Genomic DNA, 18,710 nt, shown 5'->3' with positions numbered 1-18,710 from the left:
CCGCGGTTTTCATGGTCAGAGTTTCTTGTTCAGATGCTACACAGTTTCTGTTTTAGATGCCATTCCTCCATGCATCATGGCCTCATTAAAAAGCAAAACAAAGAGGTGACATTGCCCTCTGCCTAAGGCGCGGTCCTGTCTTTCCTGCCTCACCGGAAGCCCAGCCGAGTTCTCCAGTGGAAGTTCACATCCCCAGCTGCAGTTTGGCGTTTCCTCTCATTGGTACAGGAATCCCCTGAATCTCCTCTTCTCTCTTTCTGTTTATCACCTCTTCCTTTTCCTCTACTTTCTTTTCCTCTCCAACCCATAGTCCTTTCATCATCAAAACCCAAAGAGATGAATGGCTGGGACAAATGTTTGCAGGGTTATACCAATTTTCTTTTGTTTCTTGTGTCTTACAATGTAATCTGTCAAAGAGCCATTGGAATCTAATTTCTTAAACAAATCCTGTCTCATATCATGCATTCCCTCAAATGTTCCTAAGTGGTTGGCCATCAGAAGAAGGCCCCTGTTGTCCTGTCCTTGTTTTGTTTTCCTGCTTACTCTTCCAAATGGAACGAATCTATTTCAGTTAATTTACTATCCTTCCCTTGAGAGCTGGGGACAACTCTCTGCCCTGCTCATGCCCATCAAATATTGCTGGTCCCTCAATGGCCCCTTTTTGTGCTCTGCTTACCAGCCGCAGAGCCGGCCTCTCATTAAGGCAATGAAATTTCATGCATTTGCACAATTAAACTAAAATTGTAATCAGTTTAATTCTTGGGCATCACATGTTCCTCTAGATTTCTAAGCCTTTCATTTACTGTCACTTTCTCAGAGCTCTGCCTTTGGAATAGCTCTATTGAACTTCCTCCTTCTGACTTGCCCTTTCTCCCTACTTCAGTTTCTTGATTCACAGATGTAATGTATCTAAAGGATTTCAGTTCATTTAGTGGGATGCAATGAGCCCTTGCAATCTATACACATAGAATTTCTTCTGCTCGGGAAATTTTTCTTCTGTTATCAGCTTTTGCTCATCTGGTCGGGCCTCTCCTCCAGGAGCAATGATGAACTAGATGGGTGCCTTGTGCTCCACATCTATTATCTGCTCCCTCATTGCTTTCCATCCCTTTGGCCTTTTCCTCTACATTCTAGGAGAGCTTTTCAAGTTTATCCTCAACGATACCAATCTAATCGTGGGCAACATTGCTTCTGCTTCTTATGCTTCCAGTGAAGACTCTAATTACACTATTACATTTTCGACATCCCCACAGACCTTCCTCATCTCATCCTTTTCCCTTTCCAATGTTGCTTTTTTATTTCAGCCTATTTTTCTGCAACTATATCACAGAAACCATTCTACCGATGATGCCAAATAGCTTTTTTGATGTCTTTTCTAGATCCAGTAATGGGTTATTTTCAGAGCTGCGTTGCTCATCATAGTCTTCTAGATGCTATTCCTTTCTCTGTCCTGTATTTATATAAAGACCTTTTTTTTCCTTTGTTTACCTCCCGGCATGGTGAGATCTGTTCAAACTCGATGTTTGTCAACAAATCGTATGTGACAATTATCTGTGATGCTACTCTCTTTCCGTTAGTGTCATGACCAAACCCCCTTCTTCGAGCTACAGTTCAGAGCAGGTTGAGGTACACAGATCCCAGTCCAAGCCCTAGCAGCTTACCTGGTACATACCTTTGTCGGAGAAAGGTAACATCTTCTTGCCCCAACCCCTTTCTTGTTCTCTCAATCTCTGAACGTCTAGAAAACAGCAAAAGATAGAATCCCAGAATGCAGTACTACCAGATTTTTTTTTTTTACCATCTCTCAGGTCTTCCTCTTCTTGTCTCCCCCAACCTACAATGCCCTCAGAACATTCTGTATCCCCACCAGCCCCTGTTCTACCTCCTACCCGTTTATCCTCTGGGAATTGCTGGTCAGTCTGTGCAAAGGACAATTGCTGGGGAGCAAACAATGGGAAAGGTGCTCTGACACTCACAGAGCAGTGCCCAGTATTCTGTCTTGTACAGACCCTGGGTCTTTGAGCAGACAATGAAGGGAGTCTGTTTTCCTGTTTTAGGCAATCTCTGTTTAACAAGGAGAAACCTGGTTATACCATGAGGTGAATCCAGCTCTATCTGCCATAGTCGGTGGAGAACCCTCCCAAGTCCTGGCATCAGTTTGTTTCTTCTCCTTCTGTCTTCTCTACTTGAATGAATAATACATCTATCTACCCAGTTACCTACCCCGGAAAATGCAGTGTTATTTTAGACTCCTCCCCTTCCCTCACTTCCCACATTTCAGCATTAATACATTCTATAAGTTTTCCAAGTATCTCTCAGAGGTACTCTTCTTGCTGTGTCCCCCATTTTAGACACTTCTTACCCAGATTATTTCGATAAACTGAACTCTCAAGTGTCTCCCCCATCCCAAGCGTGCTTCACCCACATCCTCTCGCATCACCCATCAGCCAAAATCGTTGAGATCACCCTTGACTCTGCTCATGCCTCTCTTTCTCTCACCACCTACAGCCGGTCCATCAGAAAATCACTGTTGACTCTGCCTGCAAACATGCCCAGAATCCCACTGCACCTCCTACACTGCTACTACCCTGATCTGAGCCACTGACATCTTTTACTTGGGTAGCTACGATACCATTTAACTAGTTTGTCTGCTTCCACTTTTGCCCCCTGAATAGTCTGTCATCAACTGAGCAGCCAGAGTGAAGTGATCAATTTAAAGCATAGGTATGTCACTTTTTTGCTCAAAACTCTGAGATGGCCCCTATTTCCCTCATTGCAATGAGGCTTCTCCCCAACCCTGCCCTGTTAACTCTCAGACCTCATCTCCTACTGTCCCAACCGCACGGCATTCCTCTCGAACCTCACCCCTTCTTTGCTCTTTCCTCAGACACTTCAGGCCTTTGCACTGTCTGTTCCTCTCCCTGGGATGCTCTTCCCTCTAATATCCCCTGAAGGCTTCCTCCCTCATCTCCTTCAAATGTCACCTTCTCAAAGAATCCTACCCTGATGACCCCATTTTAAATTGCAACCCCACACCACTCCTGATCCCCTTATTCTGCTCTACTTTATCTTTTCCCCATAGGATTTGCCCCTCTCTAACAAATTATATAATTTACTTATTCATTATATTTATGTTTTGCTGTCTATCTCCATCTGTTGGATACAAGCTCTATAAGAACAGAGATCCTTGTCTGTTTTGTTTGCTGATGTATCCCAAGTGCCTAAAACAGTGCCTGGACAGAGCAGGCACTCAATAAATATTTGTTGAATGAATGAATGAATGAATGAATTAATAACATTCTACTTAGTCTCCCTGACTATATTCTGACAGCACTCTAGACCAGCACTATCCAATAGAAACACCCTGCAAGACATAGATGCAAGTTTAAATTTTCTAGTAGCTGCATCAAAAAAAGTAAAAATGAAGTGAATTTTATTTTAATTATATATTTTAGTAGTATATAATTTTATCACATATTTTAGTAACATTTTATTTAACCCAGTATATCCAAAATATTATTATTTTAACATGTAATCAATGTAAAAAAAGGTGTTAATAAAATATTTTCCCTTTTTTTCTACAAGGCTTCAAAAACTCATTTGTATGATTATACTTACAGCACATCTCAATTGGAACAAGCCACGTTTTAAGTGCTTGCAGTCTGGAATGCTGCCAGAATACAGTAAGGGAGACTAAGTAGAATGCTACATTTTAAGCCACATTTTAAGTGCTCATTAACCACACGTGGCTGGTGGCTGCCAAGCTAGACAGCACATCTTCAGACCAACCTCTCTCCTGCTCTTAGCGTGATCTTTGTTCAAACCACAAGTCTGAGTATTCTCTTCAGTAGGCCTTAATGATCTAGACATTGCAGTTCAGATTCTCTGAACTTTTCTGGAACTTTTTAAATTGCATATGGCTCCACTCTCCTCTTCCTCTTTTCTACCACCCTGAAGTCCAGCACTACTATTTGAAGTTCCCCCCAAACTCCACAGCTTGTTCACATCTCTGTCTTTATATATGCCCCCACCTTGTCAACTTGTCACTGTCAGGATCTAAAAAAATTTGATAGCTCCCTGCCCAGAAGCCCTCTCTAAGCTCTGAGCAGTATACATTCCCTTCTCTATTTTCTCTGTGTTCCTTGAATTATTCATCCTTTTTTAAAAAATTGAAGTACGGTTGATTTACAATGTCATGAATTAATCCTTGAATTATGTTTCTTCTCTTGCATATATCATGCCATACTGTTATCAGTTCTTCAAGGGCAGAAATCAGGATTCAGTTGCACATAGAATGTGTTCTATAAATGGGTAGATGGGTAGATGATAGATGGATAGGCAAATAAACAAATGAACAGGTTCTAAAATCACCTACAAGTTCAGAGCGTGGGTAGAGAATGGGTCTTTTGCAATTCTGTCACCTAATGTATATTCCAAACTTATTGATGGTTATATAATGATGATTCTTCTTGTAAAAATGGTATCTGGGGTGCCTAACTCTGATACAAACCCTTCATCTGGAATTATTCCTTTGGTAGAAAAGGACTGAAGTACAGCGCCATAAATCTTGGCATAAGGGTAATGACTTGAATTATATTCTACAGTATCCTTCTACCCAATTATGACAGATTTTGGTGTACATAATCTGGTAGGAGTAGGCTAAATGGATCTCACAGCTCAGGCTCAGACAGACCCTGAATTTATTCAGCAATAATAGTAGTATTGGAAGTAGTAATAATGACAATAATTAACAATCGTATGATAATCTAAAATTTAATAAACTTTAGACTTATAATTTCATGCTTTGATTCAGCTGGTCAGAATATATCTTATTTTTCCATAACTGAGTTTAACTTAGCTCTGGGTCCATCTTTTTTCCTTTAAGAGTAGAAATCTCTTAATTTTGCATTTCAGGTTGACTTGGTCACTTCAGGTTAAAAAGTCAGTCTTTGGAGGGCAGTCAGTTCTCTCTCGTGACACAGTCAGAGCCCCCCACTGTGACTGGGGTCTCCCTTCCTCTCTCACTGGCGATGTCGCTTCTGTGTCTAACTCCAGTGTGTTCATGAGGAGGAGGGGCTGTTGGCCGGAAGAAGCGTTTGTAGATGGTGGCCTGTAGGCCACTACCAGTTCCCTGCATATAGGATTTAATCCACAAATCTGTCTATCTGGGAACTTTTAAGTTCATTTTATCTTGGGATTTAAAATAATCTCAGGCCACCTGAAGTTGACAGTTAATTTATGATGATGTATTTCTCAAGACCCTTTGGTTGCAAGTGAAAAAAAAAAAAAACTAACTCAAATTCACCCTACAAGAAAAAAAAAAAAAAATGAAAAGATGGAAAGTACAGAAGGGAAGGGAAGGAGAAGAGGAGAGAAAATTTTGAGATTACATTAGATATTTATCAGGGCCCTTTCAATGGCAACTAACCAAAATCCAACTAATGTTGGTTTGGACAAGACAACAAAGCAAAATTTTAAAAAGTGGATTGGGACTTCCCTGGCAGTCCAGTGGTTAGGACTTCACCTTCCAATGCAGGGGGTGCAGGTTTGATCCCTGGTTGGGGAGCTAAGATCCCACATGCCTCACGGCCAAAAAACCAAAAAAAGCATGAAACAGAAGCAATATTGTAATAAATTCAATAAAGACTTTAAAGATGGTCCACATCAAAAAAATCTTTTAAAAAATAAATAAAATTAAAAAATAAAAAACAAAAAAAAGTGGATTGATTCATATAACTGAAAAGTGAGGGATAGAGTTTACTTTGGACAAGACTGGTGCTGCATATTCACTAGATGTCCCTGTTCATGCGGGCAACCCCCATGGTTCTGAAACCTCAGATTAGTATTCTGTCTGCTTTGCTTCTTTACCAGTATTTTCAGCCAAGTTCCTGGGTTGGCTCTGATTGGCCTCTTTGGGTCATTGGTTTGCCCATAGTTGAACCAATCTCTGTAACTTGGATACTCTCATTGGCCAAGCCAGGATCCATGACAACCACCAAAGTCAGCTTCACCCAAAATACAAAGACTTGTGAAGGAAAGGTCTGCAAAGGAAAATCAAGCTATGTTACCAAAACATAGGTTTTTTAAAAAATTATTATTAGGTAGGCAAACCTAACAGATATCTACTATAGATGGAAAACATCTATATCTAAGAGGAAAGCCTGCTTGAAGTCCAAATTCATATCAGAAAGTGTTGGGTGACTATATGGATTCTGAGTCAAGAAGGAAGGTATCCCTAGGCTTCCAATCCTCAGTGGAGTGTTTTGGGCTACTGATTATCCTGGATTCCTTCTCCTTCTTCTGGAGCTCTGCGGGGATGTCCTGAGAAGCTTGGCCTCTCTCCGTAACATCATGTGCCTGGACCTCAAAGAAGACAGGGTCTCCCACCACCATCCTGTCCTCACTGGATTCAGTCAGCATCCCCCCACCTGGTACATATGGTCAATAGTCATGGGGTCGGCAAGACTGAGAGAAAGGGTCTCATCAGTATTGGTGACACTTTCCCTCTTAATCCTCCTATCCAGGTGTGGGAGTGTCTAAATAAGAAGAGACCCAGAATATGGCTTGAATGCTTTGAATAAGGGAAAAAAGGAAGACAAAAAATTTAAGTAACCTATTTCAATTTCCTGTTCTACTACATAAGAGCCATAAAATGACCCTGAGTTGTGCTTTCTCTGTAGCTTTGTGGGGAGCAGCCTACTTCTGACTGGTGGGACCCTCATGTCACTCCACGTCACAGCTTAAGAGCTATAAAGCTCCCATCCACAATGCTGGTAATTATTTACCGCGAGCCTGAGGTCATAAGCCAAATCTGCAATCCATAAAACAACAATAACAACAACAACAACAACAAACCCACTTCAATTTTCTCAAATCTCCTAAGATTTAAAAAGGAACAAAAAGTTACTGGTGTGTTTGCTGACTGGAGTGATTATGTGGTTCAATCATTTTGATTTAGAATTGCATCTTTGTCCTTGTAGAAATAACTCTCTGCAGCTGAACAACGGGAGGTGGAAATGGATTAACCTTCCGATGCGGGAACATAAGACGAGTTCTAGGGAGCAGGCCTTCATTTGAGGTTAATGCAAAGTCTCCAGTTTATATGGATACACAAAATTAAAGAGCATTCTTTTTTTCTTTTGCCTTCATTTTCTTTTCTTTCGATCTGCCATGAAAAGGGATTATCAGCAGCGTCTAAGCCTCCGTTTTATTTTTGTATCATAAAGCACTGGGATCTGTTTGACGCGTTCCACGAACTCTGAAGTAATCTTTGGTTGTTGCGTGAAATAGACTTCAGGAAAATGAGGGACGAGAGGTCATGCTGGAATGTAAAGTTTATGGGCCATATTGCAAATACAACTAGCTTTTTTACTTTCCAGAAATAGATGAGTCTTCTCCTTGCACATGAAAAAGCCATGACTTAGGCCAGTGATTCTCAAACCTAGGCGGGCATCAGATTCACCCAGAGGGCCTGTTAAAACACAGATCGCAGGGCCCCACTGCCAGAGTTTCTGGTTCAGTAGGTCCAGAGTGGGCCTGAGAATTTGCATTTCTAACAAGTACCCAGGTGACGCTGATGCTGCTGGTCCAAGGACCACATTCTGAGAACCATCACAGTCTACTGAACACGTAGAAAACCATTCATCCCTCCCCAGCTGATCAGGGAAAGAGAAGGTTTCCTGAGAGCTGACATCCCCGTCACTTCATTACTGCCTCCGAATGCACCTGAATATGGAGGCTGGGCAGGGAACCCAGCTGGTCGGGACCATCGGAATCCTTGCTGTCCCATTTCAACCTGGTCATCCATTTCTTGAAAGGATTGTGGAAATAGATGAAGACGAACCAAATGAGAACACTCAGAGGCTCTTTGTTCAGAGCCTGCTCTAGCAAAGGCGTCAGCCACCATTGTTCGCACTTTGGCAGAGACACAAAGGCAGGCAGAGGAGCGGGAAAGCTTGATAGTGGGAAGAAGGGAGCGTTCCTGGATGAAGGCTGTTGGCCCTTGGAAGCTGGAGGAGGGCTGACTGGAAGCAGGGCACCCTGTGTGATTTGTTAGGGGTTTGTGTGTGTGAATTTCTCTCATTGGTCCTACGTTGGAAGCAGGGACAAAATTAAGAAAGTTGTCAGTTATTAATCAAGTCCTGGGTGTCTGGGGCTGATTGTTACAGAGGTTGTTGTCTGTCTTCCTGGACTGTTGCTTAGACAGTAATCTGACTTCCTACAAGTATGACTTATAGCAGGCTGGCTTCCTGAGCTGGTTATTGTAGATAATGGGCTGGTTTCCTGGGCTGGTTACTGTGAGTTCTGGTTCAGAGTTCTACTTTTATGGTCCGGTCACTGTCTGTTCATATATTCCATCTTTCAGGATGCACAGTGGACACTCACTTTTTATAGTTTGCTAAATCCTTGGTGCGTTCCACGTTGGCCAATTTCAATTAAAGAATGCCTGGTTTTTATTAAGGGCCTACTATGTACAAAGTGTTATGTTAGGCATGTGAGGTTTTATAAGATATAGGCACCAGTGTCAGTGAGAAGCAGCCTATGTCATTTGGGCATCAAGGAGAAAGAAAGGTCAGGGCATGTGTTGCTTAGAATCTTCCACCACATTTACTGCAGAGGGGAGAGGCAGAGGGAGGCCAGGGTTCCTTTTCTTTCCCAGGTCAGGGAGCTTGGTCCCAGCTGAGATCTTAGCTTTGCACCTTTGCCTCAGGAGTCGGCATTCTTCTCTGCTCTGCAGGGTCAGACCCCCACAGTCATGTCCGAATAAACCTGCTGCTTCTCTGCTGCAGGTGGACGATCTGAAAGCCAAGCTGGCTGCCCAGGAAGTGGAACTGAAACAGAAGAATGAAGATGCAGACAAGCTGATTCAGGCGGTGGGCGCAGAGACAGACAAGGTGAGCGGAGAGAAAGCCGTCGCAGACGAGGAGGAGGAGAAGGTGGCCGTCATCACGCTAGAGGTGAAGCAGAAGCAGCAGGACTGTGCGGGAGACCTGGCCCAGGCAGAGCCGGCGCTCACGGCCGCCCAGGCAGCCCTCGACACCCTCAGCAAGGTAGGAGGGACGTCTGCATGCTTGCTTATCCCTCGGGGCAGGAGCAGACTCTTCTCTGACCCAAAGGCAACCTGGTTCCCTCCTGTTCCAGAGAGACACAAAGGCAGAGTCGGGAGGGCTTGGCTCGGACCAGCTGTCACTGGTTTATTCATTAAGCAAATAAACATTTATTTAAGCTGACTGTATGTCAGGATCCACGAGCTACCAATGAAATCCAAGAGATGTGAGTGTGAGAATCAGTCAGGACAGGAGAGGCCAACTGGTCCAGCCTCCTCGCTTCACTGATGAGAAAGCCAGGGCCCAGAGAACTGACTTGCCCAGGGTCACAAACCTCAATATTAGAGCCAGGCTTGAGCGCACATCTTCAAAATCCAAGCCGAGAGATCTTCCAGCTATGCAGCCCATGGTCATTTTACCCATTATGTACTATAGGACACATGAGCCTTTTAGGACCCTATGAAAATATTTAAGATATGAGACTAAAAAGATATTGTCTCCAAAATATGAGAAAAAACTCTACAAAATCAAACTTAGCAAGTATTCAGGTGTCAACAACATGCAATTGTGTGTCAACTACATTCAACTCATATACATGACCTTTTGGTGGAACAACCATGACTCTTGAGATGTATTCATAGGCAGTTTTATTCTGGTTCCCTTTAAATGTGTTCTAGGTGTTGGGAGGAGCATGTGGTTACTACTTCTTCCTCTTATAGTTTTCACAATTAACCTTCTTTCCTATTTGGATGACCGTGGCTGAAGGGGTAAGAGAGGAAGGCGGAAAAGGGGGCAGACAGACTCATGTCACCAGGAGTTGGCATCAGAGAGGGACTGAAAAGCTGACCGTTTATCGGGATGCTCACATCAGCTCTTTGGAGACCCTCCCCCAGTCACAGGGATCTTTCCCTGCAGGTTGCTTTCTCCTCCTTCTCCTGAGAGTCTAGCTATTCACTTGCCCATCACGTGGGTGACTTGGTCAAGGTCTAAGACAGCCTAAGCGAGGCGTGCCATGCCAGCAGGTCACCTCTGCTCCGCGGGAGACACCTGAGCCTCCTTTCTCCAGACAGGCTCTGAGAGCACTGGCCACCCGTGCAGTGAATTACCCTAGTTCCACTGTCAGGGGACTAGCCTGGTACCCTCACCCTGTAGATTTCTGGGGTGTAAGTTAGGTCCCAGTCCACTGTGTGACTCAAGTTGTGCGGGAAGCGTTTCAGCTCTCTGCGTGGTCTCCTTAAAGCCCCCTTCTCTCTAGACTCTATGTGAAGTGCAAATGCCCCCCATCCTCTCTTAAAGGCAGAGTGGGTGGGACTCAGCAGCAGTTCTCACTAAACATTCTCTCTTAATCTTCGATCTCCTGACTCCTTTATACCCTCAATGCAAGTGAAAGGTTTAAGAGTCAAAACACTGTGGTCTATTGAAACCTTCTTTTATTAGTTCTGTGTAGCCAACTCACACCTCAATTTGGAAGGAAGCATCTCTTGACTTAGGGCCTCAGAAAATCTGAGACTGAACTGGGGACCTTGTAAAATCCTGTGACGTATACTTATGTATAAAATGTATTTAATGTGAGATTAAATACTAAATGCATCTTAGTATTTTTTTTATGATGTGGGGTGAAAAGTCCCTAAAAGGAAGGACCTAGAAAGGCCTTAAGTGGGCCTCTACCCTAGAGAACACAAGATTCCTCCAGGAAAGTTTTGGGTATCGTCAGGTGGATGGGGAATCGGAGGTGTAGCCCAATTATGCTACCACTTCTCAGCCTGAACCTTTTAATACAGCCGGGTCTGCGTCTCCCTGACCCCCCAGTAGCAGCATCTCAACCGCCAGGCCTTTGATTAGACATCACTTCACTGCCGCAACCTAGGATTCCCTCTCCTTTCATCTCACTCTGTCTAAATACGACCCATATTTCAAAATCAAACTTATATTCGAGATCAGTCTCTCCCTTTTCTGATTTCCAGAGCACAAAAGAGAGACCACTTTATTTATTCACCCTCTTGTAAGTGCTCATTGATCATTTCTTGCCAAGAAGACTAATGTCTTTCATAAGATCTTTTGACACAGGGATTATATTTTCTAAGATGAGCTGAGTTCAAATCCTGGCTGAACTATTCACTGCGTGTGGCTCTAGGAATGATTTTTTCTTCTCTGAGCATCCGTTTCCTCACCTGTAAAATGGAGGTAATAGTAATATAGTCCCCATCAGGTTGTTATAAGGGTTCAATGAGATAAGATATGAAAAGTAGCTAACAGATGGCAGCCATTCAGTAAACGTTTGTTGTGGTTGATGATGTCGTTATAACAGTGTTACCTCGTCTGTTTACACAACGCTGGAAACAGCAAAAACCCATAAATACTCCTGGTTAATTTGTTGGCTGATTAGTTAGTTGATCATTGTTGGTAGAAATAATCACATAGAGATGTAACTCATGGAAGTAATGGGATGGAATTCTGAAAATAGCACTGGATTTGAAGTCTAGATATCTCTGCCACAAAGGGAGTAAAACTCATTTTTAATGAGTGCCTACTATGTACCAGGCAACATGATAGGTGCTTTCTTCTAACTGGCTGCGGAGCCTGGCACTAGTCACTGAACTTCTTAATCCCTCACTTTCTTTTCTCTGTTACAAAGAAAGGGGCAAATAGGAATTAATGGGCTCTTTATCTCACACTCCCATCGAATCTATTAGCAAATTCTATCCATTCTACTTTCAGAATATATCTAGAATTCAAATGCTTTATATCATCTCTTCTGCTGTCACCCTGGTCCAAGCCACCATCGTTTCTTCATTGGACTATTGCAATAGCCTCTCACTTGGCCTCCCTGTTTACAGCCTTGCTCCAGTGCTGTCTTTGCCCGCTGCAGCTGTCTGAGTGACCTTTTTAAGACAACAGTTTGACCACATCATCCCTCTGTTCAGAATCTTCCATTGGCTTCCCATCATATTCAAGATTAATTGACATAGGTGTATGGGTTTATTTCTGGGCTCTCTATTCTGTTCTATTGATCCATATGTCTGTTTTTGTGCCAATACCATGATGTTTTGATTACTATAGCTTTGTAGTATTGTCTGAAGTCTGGGAGGGTTATGCCTCCTGCTTTGTTCTTTTTCTTCGGGAAAAGAATTGCTTGGGCAATTCTGGGTCTTTTATGGTTCCATATAAATTTTAGGATCCATCATATTCAGAATAAAATCCAAAGTTGTCACCATGGCCTGCAAGGCCCTACATGATTTTGCCTGGTTCATCTCTTCTACTATACGGTCTACAACCCAGTCACTTCTCTCCCAATTGTCACTCCAGTCACCCACACTGACCTTCTCACTGTATCTGAAACACTTCCAGCACAACATCAGCCCAGGGCCTTTGAACGAGAAATTGCTTCTGTGTGGAATGTCTTCTCCCAAGTATCTCCATGGTTACCTCCTCTTTCAGATATTTGCCTAAGAGTTTACCTTATAAGGAAAGAAACAATGAAAGTATTTATTACTTTCAGAAAAAAATTAAAGGTATACAAACAAGAAAATATAACCCAAGGTAACCAATGTTTATAATCGTAGTCATGTACGTACTGAATTTGAACTAAAATTTTGATGTGACCATAATGGGGGGAGGACCTTAGGAGAGAAAAGAGGGCAATAAAAATAAATAGTCACACTCTACAATAGGAAGTCTTTCAAGAGCATCTAAAATGAAGTACATAGCAGCATCAGTGTATCCATTATCAATAAGGCATGAAATCTAAAAGGAGTGATGGAAGAATTTGTAAGCGGTGGCTTCTGGAGAGCTGGAGTTGGGGGGAGTGGACATGTGTTTTGTTCTCAGCCTGGTAGCTCTGAACTGTGTATGGACTCCATTAACAGAAATGAAAGTTTAAAATTTTCACTGGCTGGAGAGCACAGAAAAGGGCATAGCTAACCACCTGGCCAGGTAGAAACTAGGGAAGAGAAACCCCGTGACACAAGGGCCACAAGGATGAGTGTTTCACTAGAGGGACCAGGAGGTAGAAAAGCCCATCCCAGAAAGGAACAATGTTTGTAAGACACAGGTGCATGAAAGGGTGTGGTGTGTCTGAGCCGAAGGTGCACAGGCGACATGCAGATGAGTCTCTAAAGGTGGCTCGAGCATGATCAATAACAGCCCATGGCATCACTAAGAAGTTTAACTGTGGACCAGTGTTTACAATCTGCAGGATACAACTGATTCATGGGTCTCAAACAGCAATTTTTAACTTGAGGTATAACTGACATATAACATTATACGAGTTTCAAGTGTACAACATACCAATTCGATACATACAAATGTATTGCAAAATGATCAGCACAGTAAGTCTGGTTAACATCCATCACCACGCATGGTTACAATGTTTTCCTTGTTTTTTGTTTTTAAGATTTACTCTCTTAGCAGCTTTCAAATACACAATACAGTGTTATTAACTGTACACACTGTACCTTACATCCCTAGGATTCTTTATTTTACAGCAGGAAGTTTGTACCTTTTGAACTGCCTTCACCCGTTTCTCCCAGCTACCCCCACCCCCGCCCCTCCTGATGAAGCAGAATGGATCAGACTGTACTGCATGTGACAGGGGAGGTATTGCTTCATGTACCCAAGGACCCCTCAAGTAGCCTCAAATTTTTCTGTGTTCACAGCACTCTGGTATTTAAGGACCACATCCCTATTTTCTCATCATTTTCAAAGTTAACAATAAATCTTTAGTTAATACATAAATCAGAGCATGGTAGTAAGTCTCTGTACATTTTAAGTCTCTGCTTTGGCAGTTATATTTCACTTTTATAGCTAAACTGAAATAAATCCAGTATAACTTTTCCTGCCTTAGTTGAAGAATGGTTTTGCTTACAATTTCATGGCCTTTTTTTTTCTCCTTACAGAATTACTTGGAATTTTCTATTTATTTCCTATGGATTTTTTACAGTAAACTTATTTTTTATTATACAAATAACATATAATGGCATTTTTGGTGTTACTAATAATTCAAATAGTATAGACTATATAGGGTAAAATATAAAGTCACCCTTCTTTCCACTCCAGCCCCAGTCCTCTCCCAAAAGAAAACTCCTGGAAGAATTTGAGCTGTATCTAGTCCAGCAATTTTTCTATGTATTTATATTTGTACAAACACACATATAAAATATGTCATATTTTAAATACAAATAGATAATGGAAACTTACTTTTCTTTGTGAAACAAGACTATTTCATGCCAGTACATACATTGAACCTTGTTGATTTAATGCTTTGTAGCATTCTAGGCTATAGTCGTACTCTATTTCATTTAGCCATGTATCTACTGTTGAGTGTTTAATTAGTTTCTCTCTTTTCTCCAATACAAATATCCTTGTGCATACGTCTTTACTGCATATGTGCAAATATTTCTCTGAGCCAAATAAGAAGTACAATTGTTTGGTAGAACAGCATGGCAGGCTGAATCATGCCTCCTCAACCCCCAAAGATACTCACGTCCTAACCTCTGGAACCTGTGAATTTTACTACGTATGGTGACAGTGACTCTGTAGGTGTGATTAAGTCAAGGATCTTGCAGTGGGGAGATTACCGTGGGTTATCCAGGTGGGTCCTAAATGCCATCACAAGGGTCCATAGAAGAGGGAGACAAGAAGGTCGGAAGGAGAAGGTGGTGATGTGGTGACAAGAGCAAGGGGTGGACACAGCTGATGTGCTGTGGGGCCTTGACCCAAGCAATGCGGCCGACCTCCAGAAGTGGGAGCAGCAAGGAGCAGTCTCCCCTCCAGCCTCCAGAAGGGACCAGCCCTGCCAGCATCTTCAGCTTAGGACCCCTCACCTCCAGAACTGTAAGATAATAAATTCATGTTGTTTCAAGTCACCACGTTTGTGGTAATTTGTTACAGAACAATAGGAAACTCATATAAACAATATTCTCTTTTTTTATATAAATAATGCTCAATTTCTGTCCAAAATAGCTCTTCTCATTTACAGTTATAAACACTGCTTTCCCCACACCTTTGCCAATCTTAGATATTTTCAATTATCCTAATTTTTCTCAACAGGAGAGCAAAAAATTTTTCATTTAAAAAAAATGTAAATGGTTTGACTCTAATGAGACTGGGCAACTTTTCAAATATTTAGATTTCTTCCTTTGTCCATTATTTGTTCAGATTCTTTGTCCATTTTCTTATGAGATAATTTCCCTTTTCCTAATTGATTTACAGGGTTTTTAAAATAAATTCTTACTATATGTCTTGGTATATATGTTGTAAATATTTTCTCCCTATCATTTGACTTTTAACTTAATATTAACAAGTTATATAAAAAGTAGATTTTATAATTAAATGATTTTGAGAATTCTAGGCTTACAGAGTTTAACAGACTTCTTTCCTACAGGACTTTTTAAGGCCTTGATTATGTGATAAGTTTGATACTAAAAGTGATAGAGAGAACACAAGAAAATAAAACAGATTAATCGAATTTATGAATAGTGATATAAGGCATCCATATGAAATGCTAGTAAATCAAATCCAGCAATTTATTCAAACAACAATATGCTACCAACTGATAAGTTTTCCTTATGTAATACTACTCCTGTAAACATACCCAATCATAGGTCAAAGAAGAAAAGCTCTGTAGTCATTTTGAGAGATGTCAGAATGGTACTCAACACACTTCAACATCCATTCCTATTAAAACTCTTCGTAAAGTAGGAAAAAAAGGATATTTGGATATTTTGCTAACACAAAGCAATCAATCTCAGTCCAGGAGCAAAACATCCTGTCTAATGGTAGAGCATTAGCGGAATTCCCATTAACATAGAAAAAACACGATAATGACCCCCTTCGCTGCTATTATAAAACAGTTATCCTAAAATTTCTAGCCATGCAATAATAAATGAAAAATGGTAATCATGTAAATGTTGTGAAGTACCAGACAAATGTATTATTATTCATAGATGTCATAAAAATGTAATAAAACAAATAAAAGAGAAGACTTAAGGGCCCATTACAAAATTTAATAGCTTCCCTAATAGCAGCAGTAGTCAGTTAGAAAATATAATATTTTCAGGATAACAGCCAAAACACATGGTACAAAGAAACATAAATAAATTTATTGAAACTTTGTGAAGAAAACTACACATCTTTGTTGAGTAATATAAAATATAAATAGGCAAATAGATGTACCAAGTTTGTGTAAGGGAAGATTTAATATTATAAGGATGTCACTATTCCTCAAATAATTTATAAGTTAAATGTAAGTCTAATTTAATTCCAATGTGATTTTTGGCTTATTTATTTCTAATGTCATTAAAAGTTCATATCATTTAAACAGCTATTAAAAATTTAACAACCTAAATGCCCAACAGTATGGGGTTGGCTAAATAAATTATGGACCATCTAAATGAGAGAAAATTGTGCATACTTTATTTAAAATCATGTTTTGCAAAAATAATTCATGACACGAAAAAGTTTAAGATACAATTTTCAGTGAAAGCCAGGTTTGAAAAAATAATGTTAACAATGATTGATATATGTATATGTGTGTGTACATATATGTATATGTATATATAAATGAATGAGCCAGATATATACCACATTCATATATGTTCATGCATCTTTCTTTTCTGTGTCTCTCTGTTAGTCTATCTGTTAAGTACATATAATGAAACACACCAGCACATAACTAATGTTTATCTCTAGGTAGTAAAATCAGGAGTGATTCTGGCTTTCATCTTCATCTTTGCTAAGTATTTCACAATAAATATTTATTCTTTTAATAAAAGGACAAAACAGTGTTACCTTGTAAACCAGTGAACAATAAGAAACAAACTGTAAAAAAACTAGAAAAATTATTATAAGATCAGGGCAATTTTCATATGTATATGAAAGATGCTTCTAAGCATAAAAACAAAGGATGATAGCATGATATCATCTGGGAAAGGATTATTCAATTGGGCTACATAAAAAACTAAATTTCTACGTGTCACAGAATATCATAAACAAATTTTTTTAATTAAAAAAAAGAGTTAGCATCCTCATATATATGTGAAGAGCTCTTATAAATCGTGCTGGAATCTGGCATTTGTGCCTGCCCCCGCCTGCACATTTACGCTCTGCCCTTCCCCAACGTGCAATGGCAGTTTCTCTAAGGCTTTCCCAGGTCTCCCTCGCTAGCCAAAGTGGCACCATCATCCCTCAAGAAACCGCTATCCCATTAGCCCTGTTTTGTTTTTTTTTTTCAGAGCGCTTCTCACTATCCAATATATCAAAGGTTGGCCTCTTTTTCTGCCCACCTCTCCCACATGCATGGGCAAAAGGACTTTGCCTTTCTTATTTACCACTGCATCCCCGTTTGCCAAATGAATGACTGTGCAGACACACTTATTCACGCAGCAGAGACCCCCTGACTGCCCTCCATGCCAGGCAGTGTTCTGGGTGCATGTGGTGCACCCATGAACGAAGAAACTGCCTCTATGAAGAGTCTATTCTAGCACAGGGGGCGGGTGAGAGACAAGCAGCGTAATGAAAAAGCACTTTATACAATGCGTTAGAATGTGACAGATGCTGCAGAAAAAAGAAAACCATAGAGCAGAGTCAGGGGGAGCTCTGGGGCCAGGGCAGCTGGGGAGGGGATTGAGGAGGTGGGAGGTTGCAGTATTAAAGAAGGTGATGGGTGTGGGCCTCCTTGAGAGGGAGAAGTTTTTACTTGGAGAGGAGTGAATTCATCAGGCAGGTACCTGGGAAGAGCAGGCAAGGCCAAGGCATCAGCTAGAACAAGAGACCTAAGGCAGGGAGGGGAGTGTGCCTGATGCCGGCTCATTCAAAACCACGTCTGCCTTCTTCTGAGGAATGTCTCCTGCATCCTGTGTTCCTATTAGCAGTGCCACATCACCTGCCCCACGGTGACTGGTGACAGGAGCCCCACCTCACTGAACAAGATCATTTCCCAGGACCTTTTTATTTTGACTTGCGTTGGAGGAAGAAAATCTTCCTCCCTTCTAGTTGCAAAGTGATGGATGTGAGCCTGGAGCTGCGGCACCCCTTCCTCTCATTCGCTCGCTCAACACACGTGTTGATGATGAGCACCTACTGTGTGCCAGTCTCCGTTCTAGGCACGGGGGCTGCAGTGGTTAGCGAGAGAGATGAGTTCCCTGTTCGCATGAAGGAGAGGAGCATAGTAAGTCCAGAAGGAAACAGTGGTAACCTTTTCCGATTGCCCTCAGTTCTATGCAGGTCACCAGGGTGCTCAGGTAGGCAGCGACTAGGAAGAGGAGGTTGGCGGGGAGAGTCTTTCTGCGTGGGGGGACTTCTGAACTGAGATCTGGATAGATGAGAAGGGGTCAGCCAGGCAAATGGCATAGGAAGGAGGGTTGCAGGCAGGGGTCCTGAGGTGGGAAGAGGGAAGTGGGAAGAGGTGAGTGTGCCCAGAGCTCAGTGAGAGCCTGGGGAAGTGGCCCAGGTAGAGGTCAGAGAGGTTAGCCGAGTGCCTTGCAACATGAAGAAGCTGGTTGGTAAAAGAGAAACTCCTGTACGTGGAGAAGCAGAAACAAGAGAGTCCAGAGAATCCTGCTGACGCAGTTCCAAACGCAGTTCCGCTGGTCCTCACATCCCATCCTCCCCAGATACATGAGCAAGAAAATCCGCCTTTGTACTTCAGCTAGGTTTTCTGTCTCC

The 18,710-nt window shown here is 41.7% G+C and overlaps 1 protein-coding gene across 1 annotated transcript in view; it reads left to right on the top strand.

Annotated features, from left to right (window-relative positions):
* The window catches only part of DNAH9 (dynein axonemal heavy chain 9), a 297,703-nt gene that overhangs the window by 196,944 nt on the left and 82,049 nt on the right, over window positions 1-18,710 (top strand). Inside the window, exon 49 of the mRNA XM_061176356.1 lies at window positions 8,790-9,050. Coding sequence (XP_061032339.1) covers window positions 8,790-9,050 — 261 coding nt within the window. The remainder of the gene's footprint in view (window positions 1-8,789; window positions 9,051-18,710) is intronic.

Source organism: Eubalaena glacialis, chromosome 19 (genome assembly GCF_028564815.1).
Source record: "Eubalaena glacialis isolate mEubGla1 chromosome 19, mEubGla1.1.hap2.+ XY, whole genome shotgun sequence".
NCBI lineage: Eukaryota > Metazoa > Chordata > Mammalia > Artiodactyla > Balaenidae > Eubalaena > Eubalaena glacialis.
The sequence above is the reverse complement of the archived record's forward strand: the minus strand, read 5'-3'. Positions and strand labels throughout refer to the sequence as shown.